Source organism: Catharus ustulatus, chromosome 1 (genome assembly GCF_009819885.2).
Source record: "Catharus ustulatus isolate bCatUst1 chromosome 1, bCatUst1.pri.v2, whole genome shotgun sequence".
Lineage (NCBI taxonomy): Eukaryota > Metazoa > Chordata > Aves > Passeriformes > Turdidae > Catharus > Catharus ustulatus.
In genome coordinates this window covers 110,666,431-110,677,811 of record NC_046221.1, presented here as the reverse complement: position 1 = coordinate 110,677,811, position 11,381 = coordinate 110,666,431, and the positions used below count along the sequence as shown (strand labels likewise).

The window sequence follows — 11,381 nt, the reverse complement described above, 5'->3', positions numbered from 1 at the left end:
CTGAAGGAGGAAGAACTTCACTGTGCGCTGGAATAGATTGTCCAGAGAGGGTGTAGAGTCTCCCCCACTGGAGACACTCAAGAACCATCCAGGCACAATTCTTTGCTCTGGCACAACCCTGTTTGAGCAGAGATTTGATCAGGCGACCAACCGCGGTCCCTTCCAACCTGACTGTTTCTGAGATTCTGTGATTGTGTGAAACAACAGTGCTGGGATGTGAACTGACCGCTTTCTTTAGGGCAGACGAAGCGGGACTTCACACCTGTGTCCCTGCCAGGCCGCTGCCCGCGCTGTGGCGGGGACGCGCCCGCGGGTCCCGCTCGCGCCGCGCGCATCGGCCGGCGGCCACAGGCGCCGCGCGCGCTCCCAACGCCAGCCCGCCTGCGCCTCCTGCGGCCATCCCGATCCCCATCTCCATCCCCACCCGGCGGCGGAAGTGGCGCCAAGCGGAGCGCTCCAACTCATTCCGAGGTCGCAGCGCCCGAGCGGCGCTTTGGCTTCCAGGCCTTTTCCACCCGCCCGCCCAGCGCCGCCCCCCACCGGCACCAGAACAGCAGCAGGCACTAGAACCGCCGCCGCCCCTTCCTTCCTTCCCTCCCATCCTCTTCTTCCGGGCCCCCACGGCGCCTCCTTCCTCGGCTTCCGGGCTGGCTCCGCCTCCTCCTTCTCCGGCCGGGACGTGTGCTGCCGCGCGGGGGCGCCGGCGGGCACGGTAAAGGAGCCGTCGCTGGCGCCATCGCTGCGGGACGGTTTCTGTCTTCTCATCTCCCCAACATGGCAGCAGCGGCGGGGGGCGGCCGCACGCCTCGCAAGCCGGGGCTGCTGACCCCTCGCGGCAACGGGGACCGCACCGTGTTCCTCTTCGACCGGCGCCGGGAGCAGGCGGACCCGGGCGAGAAAGTGCTCAGCTACGCCAAGGACAGCTACCGCGCTTTCCGCAGCGCCGTCTGCCAGGTAGGCGGCAGGGCGAGCGCGGCGGTGGCCGTGTTCCCCGAGTGAGGGTCCGTGCCTGCGGCGCTGCGGCTGTGGGGCGGCCGGGCCGGCGCGGGGGTGTCACAGCGTGCTCGGGGGCCGCCGCGCCCGCCGCCTGCTCGCCAACTTTGTTGCGGGACAGGTGGGCGGCCATGGAGGATGGACCGCTGCGCCCCGTTGGTCTCGCCTTTCTCCCGCACGCCGAAAGGCCGGTGCGGGGCGGCGGTGGCTGGAGCAGCCCCTGGCGGCGGGCGGGAAGGCGGCGGGAGCAGCCCCTGGCGGCGGGCGGGAAGGCGGCGGGAGCAGCCCCGAGCGCCCCCGCGCGGGGAGCGGCGGCGGGCGCGGTGCCGCGCTCTGCAGGCTGCTCGTGGTCGAGGCGATTGTTGGTGTCCGGTCTCAGCGCCGGCTCAGGGGGCTCTGAGGTGTCTTCCAACCTCAGTGGCGCTGTGGCTCTGTGTCTGCTGTCCAGGGTGTTGGTGATGAGCGCCGTTTCCTGTCCGCAGCGGTGGCTGCCATTTAAATACCATATCTGGCGGCGCGTTTGCCCTGTCGCGTGTCCTTTCGGTTCTGTTTCCCAGTCGTGACGCGAAACGGAGCTCATTCGGTCTTCAGAGCTCGGGGAGGTGGAGATTGTTTCCCGCGTACGGGCTGTTTGCTGCAGTTTGCTGGCTCTACCAGTAGGCATTGCCCGTTTCCGTTGCGGTTTCGTTTCCTGAGCGAGTGATAAATGCCACAAACCTGTTAGCTGCCTGCGTATTTTACCATGCGAAATGCGCAGGAAGATCAGATCTAAATTTCTGTACTAATTTAGTCTGATAAAAAAATTGATTTTAATTTCTTTAGCCAGTATCATCTGCACTTACTTTTCTAGCTTTGTTTTACTTACAGACCGGGTATAATAAATGCCTGTTTTACATTTGAATAAATAGAATTACTTCTAAATTTTGTAAAATTTATCTATTATTTATGAACGATATAAATACTACTGAGTGTCACTTTTATATGTAATGTAACTATGTCATGGGGAAATATATAATTAATATTATTATATGTGATAATAAATAAGTGCATATATAAGATATAGGCAAAATATTGAGGAGAAAATAAATAAATAGTATATAAATTGTTCTATGTCTGGACAGTGTTTAATGTAATGGCTTCCTACTGCGATGGAAGCTTTGAGTTGCAATGTCAACAGGGACAGGTGTCACCTGTGATTGCCTCCTCCTTGCACATTTCTGTTTCTGTGTCCAAAATGGCATAGCTGTCATCCAGTAGGGGCACTGAATCTTAAGGTGGAGTCATCTTCCCTAGAAGTGTCCACAAAAGAAGTAGAGGTGGCACTTTGTGATATGGTTTAGAGAGTGTGGTGTTATTCATTCAAGGTTGGACTTGGAAGTCTTCTCCAGCCTTTTTGATTCTGTGATTCTGTACTCATAAATAAGGGGGTTATGGAGTATTAGCACATCCCTTGGTCTGATCAGTGCCCCTAAAGTTGATCAGACTGGAAGAAACATGTAACAAATGGAATAAAGAAATGAGTACACTACCGTGTAACATTCTGAGAAGCTAGACAGTGGGGTGGGTTCCTGACCTTCCAAGGGTTTGTGTCTCCTATGAAAAATTTGAGTGTTGTATGATTTTATCCATTAATTGTTTTAATGTATCCCATTACAGCTGTACCTAGCAGATAAGTTGCAAGAATACTAAATATTTTCAGTAGTCAAGGTAAATATGTGCATGATGAACCCACCTCTCTTTTCTCTTAGATTTTGTAATTAATTGATGGGCTGAGTTTAGCACTAATTTACAATTTATTCTAAAATGGAGTCTGTCTTTTCCATTTGTTTTTTCTTTATAATATTGCACCCTCTGGTGACTTAATGTTTCCATGCATCCTCATGGTGTTCAGTAATTCTCAGAACTTTTGGCATATTTGCAGTTTTATTAAGAACTAAGCCATCATCACCGCTGTGACAAATCTCGGTTACGAAGAGCTTTGGGGATTTTTTTTTCCCTGAGAAATGTATTGGCCTTTTGAAGTCAGTACCTTAATGCTGTTAGTCAGACTTCTTGCATGGGCAGCGGAGTGTTTGAGAAGCCTGGTGCTGCAAAGTAGACCTTGCTTGCTGTGTTTGAATGTGGTCCTTGTGAAAGTAAAATTTCAAAATGTACAGTAATTTCACAACTATAAGGCGCACTGGATTATAAGGCACACCCTTTTTTAGCAGTGAGGATCCCTGCACAACAAAGTAACCAATAAGAAATGGAATTGCGCAAGCCCTGCCATGCCACACGGCCCTGCCCTGTCCAAGCCGTGTGGCACCCCCCCCCCCAAGCCCTGCCAAGCCGAGCCACGCGGCCCCGCGCGGCTCTGCTCGCTGCTCGCACTTCTGGGTTGGCAAATTTCCAAACATTGTCCATATATAAGGCACTCTGGATTATAAGGCGCACTGCCGGGTTTGGACCAAAATTTTAAGCTTTAAGGTACACCGTGAAATTACTGTAGGGTTTTTTTGTATGTTTAATGTCACTAGCCTTACCACCAGTCCTGGTGATTTTCTGGGTGCTAAGGATAATAGGGTCTGTGGTCTTACAAACTTATGCAGCAGGATCCTGAGCTAATCATTCCCTCAGAGAAAGACCTTCTCCGATAATGTGTTGACATCTGTGAGAACAGTCAGAGATACCTCTGTCACTGCTAGTTTTCAGTGTGATGACTCTGCCCTTTGGAGCTTTCATCATCTGACATGTGGGACATCTGATCCTGAAAGGATGCTGAGACAGGTGGATTGGCATGACCTGTAAATGTTGGCTCAGTGAAAACTGGGTGGGCAGAGGGTTGGGATGTTTGCTATCTTGCATCTCCCACACCATCAGTATAGAAGTTCTAGGACTTCTGGAAGAGCATTCTGTCATCTCAGTGCTCCAACAGCTTTGTGAATTTTGTGTTTCTCTGAGTGTTGTGCTCCAAAATTGTCATTTCCTGGCATCTTGAAAGTTGCAACTAATTACTTTCAGAAGAATGTGATGAATGGGTTCACTAGCTCGGGACACACTTTCCTAGCTTCCTGGTGCTGAAAACGCAGCAGGGAAGTGATGGAAGCTGAGGAAGAACGATTCTCTGCTTTCATTAAGCAGATTTTGAGTTGGCTCAGACTAAGGTGCAGTGGAATGTTGTATTCACTTTTCCACAATTAAAGCTGTTAGGCACTGTCAGACTGCTTGATTGGGCAAGTATCGAGTATGCAGCAATGTTGTTTCTATGGGTCTCCTGTCCAGTGCCTCAGCCTCAGTACAGTCTCAGCGTTCAAAGGACTTTCACTGGCAATTTGTCATGCAGCTGAGTGATGTTACTGCAGCAGCGAAGGCACTCCCACGTGGTCATGGCTGAAAAGGCTGCCAGAAAAATTAAGCTGTTGGAAATATTTATGCTGGGAACATCTTCCTATGGCACAAGATAATTCTTTTGGATGGAACTGGATGTGTAGGAGTCAAATCCTGCAGAAAATTATGAAATTAAACCTAATTGCAGTATGTGATGATCCTGAGTTGAAAATAATGAGTACCTGAAGGCATGGTCTTAGGCTGGTACTTTTGAGACTTGGAGGTGGTTTTTTTTTCCGTAATGCAGAGAAAATGTATTTTCTTGTTTCTGTAGCAAAATAACTGATTCAGCCACTTCACAGTTAGATTTAGGAACTGATGCATGTCGTGTCTGTTGTCATATAAAATATTCCTATATTATTACTGAAATATTCTTAATTAAGTTTTGAAATTCTGGGGTTTTTTAAAGTAAATATTTCTTTTTTTACTGTCCCTATGGCAGTTAATGCATGTCTGTGTAGTTGGAAGTGGCTTTATGTACTGATAAATTAGTCTTTCATTTTTATAAAAGTGTTGCAGGAGGGAAGATTTAGGGAAAAAATCTTTTAAAGATGGTGAAGCATATATGGTCTTCATTCTTCATCCTTGTAGTGATAAATTCTAAACCAGGAACCTCTTAATTAAGAATAATACTAGCTTGAGTATTCCATTTGTGTGCTGTGGAGCAATCATATAATTTCAGTCTACAGAACCATGACATTTTAAGGTGAATAAGTGGGTTAAATACTGTGTTTTGCTCCTTCTTGGCAGTTCTGTTTCTTGTGCACCTTACTGTTGTCTTCTGTTAAGTCTATGCCCCACTGCTTGTCCTGATGTCTAGAGTAGAATTCAAAAACACCTAGTGGCAATAAGCAGAATGGAGCTAAACTGTTGACAGCCAATCTGAGATTCCTTACATTATCAAGTTACACAGTGGAGCTGGAACGCTGGAGTTTGTTGCTGAGATGGCAGAAATCCTTCAGGCACTTAGAGAGGTCACACTTCTTTTAAGACAGAAAAGTGTGCTGAAAACTGCAGTTTTGCCATGTGTGAAAGGGATTTTTGAGGTGAACTTACTAGTGTTACTACTAGTTACTACTAGTGTAAGAACCAAACTCATTGGTAAATCCTTCCTTAGTTCTTCTGAAACTTCTCCTCATTGTTGTGATCTCCTTGTGTAGCAAAAGGGAAGAAAAAGCATACATCTGTAATATGTATAAAAAGCAAACATAAATACTCAAAAAACAAGAATGACAATAAAACAAAGTTTTTTGCTTTTAATCTTTTGTTACATCTTTTGTTGAGCTTGCCATTGTATCCAAATATGCCTACTTACTATTTAAATAGATTATTTTGCCAGTCCGCCCATATAAATTCCAGTGTCTGAATGAGCCAAAAGGCAGAAAAGGATGTTCATTAAGATGGTGTGTGGAAAGTAAGCATAAGTGTAGTATCTAATAAAGACAAGAAATAAGTGAATTTTTTGTTGAATATTTTCTTAATATTTATTTCTTAATGCCTAAGAAATAAAATATAATTAAATTATCTGCAGTCAAAGAATTAAGTCAGAAATGTTAGGGACTTCTGCAAGTTTGTATCACCAAACATCATTCTGATAAATGCTCAACAGAGATGCTTGCATTTTTGATGAAATCAGTTCCTCTTGCAATAATTGTATTTTTGTGTTTTAATGTTTGTTTAGCAATTCTGTGTAACCAGAAACTGAAAAGAGATTTTAAACGTGCTATGCATATGCAAAACAAGTTTCTCCTTGATTTTTAAAGACACTGTTGGGAGTACAGTAAGATCTGTGCAAGATGGACCAATGCTTTAAGATTTTTCTAAAACTATCACATGGTATTTAAGGCTTCATTGAAAATCTTGTGTAGTGCATCTTTGTTACTGATGTTTTGGTGGGGAGAAGGATGCAGTTTGCATACCTTTGTGCACTTAGGTACAGCGTTATGGTGTGTCAGTTGATTTGGAGAGCTGAGTGGCTTGTAGGTTCCTGGTCAAATCTGAGTGTTGGCGACAGTTAGATGCAGAGTATCTGCAATCTCTAGGATTAGTTATCCAGGTGCAGTTGTTAGATGTGACTAAATATTTTTTTGTTTTGAAGAGTGCTTTCTCAATTCTTGTTCCTTTAACAAGGGTGCTATACAGAGCTTTTTGGTAGGAGAAGTTGGCACAAAGTTAATGTTAAAATTTTGGCTGATCGCTGCACTGGGTATTAGCAATTGTGATCTTAGACATGGTGGTTTGTGAAGGTCTTATGGAGTTTACTGTCTGGTAATGACAGCATGCTCTTTGTAGAAATTGTGGGGTCCCAAGGTTCTTTCTGCTTGCTAAAAGTTGCAAATCTTGAAAGGATGTCTGAGTTAACACATCATTCTGGACAAATACCCTTGTGACTTCTGTAGAGATCTTGTGTTATGCAGTTTGCCTCTCTTTCTCTCTGTTTTTTCATCAAATATTTAGAAGTAAGTATTAAGAAGTGTACCAACTGAACTTCTGAAAGTAGTGAAGCCTTTAACTACGACAGAGGACAAGGACCTTCAAGTTCTGCAAATGTTATCATCTGTAATTTGTCCTTTTGATGGAGATGGTGCTGTCAAAAAGGATGGTTGTAAAATATTTTAGAACATAAGTGTTCACTGCTAGTTTCTAGCTGATAGTTTGTAGTCTCTAAAAACCATTTGACCAGAAGATATGGGCTCCTGTGTATTCCTGTATTACTGTAATATATAAATTTTTACCTTGAACTCCAAGAAATGCTTAGAAATAATTTCTAGCTTTTTTTTTTTTTTTTTTTAATTTCAGCTACTTTTCTAGAGATTTTTGGATTCCTCTTCCTGTTGGTGTTCAAAGATGTTGTATATAAGTTTGTGTTCTGATATTAGTGAAGCTCATTTGGATTATGATTAGAGATGACTGTTATCATACTTGCCCTACCATGAGTGCTTAGTCCCAAGTCCTCACTAAGAGATCCTCAGCAAGTTATCATCATGTTGAGAACTGTCCTAACAGTGGATTGGAAGAGTTTGATTAACAGTCTTACGAATCACATACAGTTGTTCTCGTTTACTTCTGGCAAGGTCCACTTAATCTTTTTATATTTTAGTTTTTGTGTTTTCTACTTTTATTAATTACCTTAATATTATATAGTTGTATGAATAATTGAGAGAGATAATACAAAAGGCAGTTCTTGGCTTCAAAATCTGATTTGAGAATGAAATAGTTTCCCTTAAACGTGTACTATCGTTTAATCTCATATAATTTTCATTGATGTGAGAGATTTCTCTCAATTTGGACTGATAATTTTTCATTAAGTGGGATAGCTAACTGATAAATGCATGTCTTTCAGGGAGTAATTTGTTAAGTAGCATGCAATATTCAATTGATCACATGCAAAATTACAGAAGGCTACAGGCTTCTCAGTGTTTGGATGTGGCTCTCTGCTTCATTTTTTTTCAGATTCCTGGACAAGTTTTTGTAAAGGAGCTGCTGGATCAGTTTGAAATACTGAAAAAGCTATTTTGGTTTTTGCTATGTTGGATAGCTAAGTAAATAACTATGAAGGACAGCATTGAAAATGGCATTATCAGGTTTCTGTGCATTTAACTGATAAAGTTCAGGTTCCCCTTTAGAGGTTTCCATTGACAATACATTTCTAGTACACAGAAAAAAATACTTCTGACTGTGGAAGGTAGCTCCATGGATGTTATATCTGTTATCCTTTGGCTGAATCACCAAGTTCTGAGGCCATTTATTCTCATCATTCTCATGCACTGTCAGCTTGGATTGATTGCAGTAGGATACAGTATTTTAAGGGTACAGAAGTTCCATGTTGTTGGGAATAACTGTTTGGAAAGGTTTGGATTCCAAGGGGTTAAATGTCTTTTCTAAAGATAATGTAGTTTTGGCTTCAGTGTTCTACCTGTCATATTGGAGGGTGTTTCATTCCTTCAGTTTTAGAAGTCACCACCAGAAGTTCTTATTTTATTGTAGTAGACTGACGGACCAGAGGAAGCAAACCAATGACTCTGTCCTTACAGTGTATTACAGTAATTTCACGATTACAAACTGCACTGACTATAAGCTGCATCGCTGGGTGTTGGCAAACATTTCGTTCTTTGTCCATACACAAGCCGCACCCAATTATAAACCGCTCTGTCATTCGCAGCGAGGACCTGCGCGCAACAAAGTTACCAAATAGTAACAGAGTCGCGGCATGGCGGGGTTTACTGGCTCGCCTTGGGCTGTGAGGGCTCGGGGCTGCCGACGGGGCCAGGTGGCCCAGCTCGGCGCTGCCGCTCGGCGAGGCCGCTCAGGGCCGGCCACCACTGCCGCCGAGCTCGCTCGCCCTGGCCCGGCGCTGCGCCGCGGTCGCAGGGGAGCAAGGAGCCTGCCGGCACCCGCAGTGGTGGTGAGAGGCAGGGATGGAGCCCGCTGGCACCCACGGTGGCAGCAGGCAGGGACGGGAGCCCCCCGCCTCCCCCTGAGCCGCGGGGCCAGCAGGAGGGAACCCCCCGTCTCTCCCCCGGGCTGTGCTGCCTGAAGGAGGGAGTCCCTCGCCTTCCCCCCCGCGCTACCTGTGCAGAGCCCAGCTCCACCCACGGTGCAACAGAATAACCAATTTGTAACAATCGCGAAATGCTAGGTTTTATGGGCAGGTTGCTCGACTCGGCCCTTCAGTTTGCACTTCCAGGATTGGAAATGTCAGAAAATTATTCACATATTAGCCGCTCCTGAGTGTAAACCGCGTTTCCGGTGTGGGAGCAAAATTTTAGTCAAAACGGTGTGGCTTGTAATCGTGAAATTACTGTACTTCCCCTTGACTTACCACTTCAACCTATTCACGTGACCACAAGCTGTGGTGGTGCACACACAAAGTCAAATAAATATTTGCTTGTTGAGCACCTTATCCAAGACAGATAGTAAATCCAGAGGCAAAATGTATGTTGACTTCATGCTGTTTTAGTTGGCTCAGTTGCCAGCTAAACCTTGTTGTGCATGTGCAGATCAAGTAGCAGTAAAACTTTTGAGCTTTTGTGCTGATTTATGAAAGAGAAAGGAAACAGAGACCTGTTTAAAGGAGTGTAAGCTGCTGAGGAGTTATCTGTGATTTGACGGAGTTGTGTTTTGTTTTGAGATTTGTGGTGTTTTTTAGTTTATAAGGAAAACCTGTGACTGAATCTAGTACATAAACTGAACCTTGCTTCTTGATTCCGATTTAAAGGTTAAAGATAACACAGTTCATGCACACTTTCACGTGTCATATCTGTAAAGTACTCTGCTGAAAGCTTCTTGGGCACGTGACATTGTCTCAAACTCCTTTAGCATTATATTAATTTCGTGTCACAAACATCTACCAGCAAATGGAGAGCTATTAACCTTGTTTATAATGAAGCATAGGTGGTGGTGCTCCATACTGATCCTCCGGCTTATAAAGAGGGCTTTTCTCTTGTTTGTACGGTTTTTTTGCTTCTGTATCATTCTGTGGAATTAAGGACTGATATACCCTGCTGCGTGCAAAATGGGCTCAACTCAGGGTTTTTGGTTTTCTTAATTTAGCTTATTGCCTGGTAACATGAACTTCTGACTGATTGAGGGGGAAATTAATCACTTAGAGAAATGCCGTTCCTTCCCCTTTTCCAAACTCATCTTCTGTCATGCACCATTCTTTTCCTGTTCCTAATCTAATTTATCCTTGTTCTCCCAATGCACACCATGTGGTCAATCCCAATTCCTTTGGCTAGGGAAACAGGTGGTGTGAGATGTCAGGGCATGTACAGGATTTTATTCTGCTACTCTTACTGGGTTTTTTTTCCTGCTATGATGAATTTGCCATACGTCCCAGCTCCATAGGGATAGGAGGACAGAGAGGAAATTCTCTGCCCTCACATAGAATGGTGTGGAGAACGTCCTTTCACACAGAATGTGTCTGTCCCTGACAGCATCTCCTAATGCATCTCCTCTGTTGCTTCTCATTTGTCTCTTCTGTTTCTTCCGTGATAATTTTGAGCAAAAGGACCATGCACCCTTCTGGTGGAAATCTGGGTGAAGAGTGAGTTGTTTCATGGATTTCAGAGCTATCTGGAGCTGGCTGTTGCTGTCTCAGGGCAACTGATTGCCTCTTCTCACACTGGTCATCCCTACAGCTCTCTGACATCAAAGCCTGGCAGCGTACATTCAGCATGCTTCCAAGTGTGGTTTAGCAACTGATTTGATTTTCAGTCAAATCCAAAGCTATGGGTGCTTTACCAGAATATTAAAAATTTTGTTTGTTGACATAATCTAAACTTTTCCAGCTCTAGGTGTCATTTTTATCTTCTCTATGTACGTAACTGTTCATCTTTGTACCATTTTATCTCTTGCATTTGCATGTAGCAATAATATGTGACCAGCTGTTTAGGGATCCTTGCCTTTTCTCATCTGCGTTTTCTAGCTTGTGGAGTTATTTGGAACTTGTCTCTGGTTTTTTCCCCCAACATCTCTTCTTTTGTATGCAGGAAGATAAAAACTTTCTATTTAGTTGTTGAACACCATAATCTCCAAACATGCTTTCACTATGAATGTGCAGAGGAATTTCTGAGCATCACTGAGTGATGATTGTACTCTTGAAGACTTTGATGACATGACAAGCTTCATCATGGTTGTGTGTCTGGATTATCATAGAATAACTCAAGATTTACATAAATGTGTTTCTGGGCTGTCTCATGAATCTTAACACATTGAGTTGTGTGCATCTTCAGTATTTACTTGGAAAAGGGTACCATGCTGGGCTGAAAAAGACATGACAGTGAAACCTGAACTTCTTATCAACAAAAGATATCATATCTCTCACATGTCCAAATCTTACTGAGAAATGAAACATTTGACCAAACATTGTCTGTCAGAATTACAGTAATTTCACGAATACAAGCCGCACGGACTATAAGCCGCATCTCCGAGTGGTGGCAAACATTTCGTTCTTTGTCCATAAATAAGCTGCACCTGATTATAAGCCGCTCTGTCATTCGCAGCGAGGACCCACATGCAAC

The 11,381-nt window shown here is 44.3% G+C and overlaps 1 protein-coding gene across 2 annotated transcripts in view; it reads left to right on the top strand.

The window, feature by feature from the left end:
- The first annotated feature begins 612 nt into the window (after positions 1-612).
- SMCHD1 (structural maintenance of chromosomes flexible hinge domain containing 1) overlaps positions 613-11,381 on the top strand; it is a 72,102-nt gene continuing 61,333 nt past the window's right edge. Inside the window, exon 1 of one of the 2 annotated variants that reach the window (XM_033068926.2) lies at positions 613-954. In XM_033068926.2, the coding sequence (XP_032924817.1) occupies positions 775-954 (180 nt within the window). In that variant the 5' untranslated portion in view covers positions 613-774. The remainder of the gene's footprint in view (positions 955-11,381) is intronic. The other variant, XM_033068917.2, reaches the window with a different exon arrangement.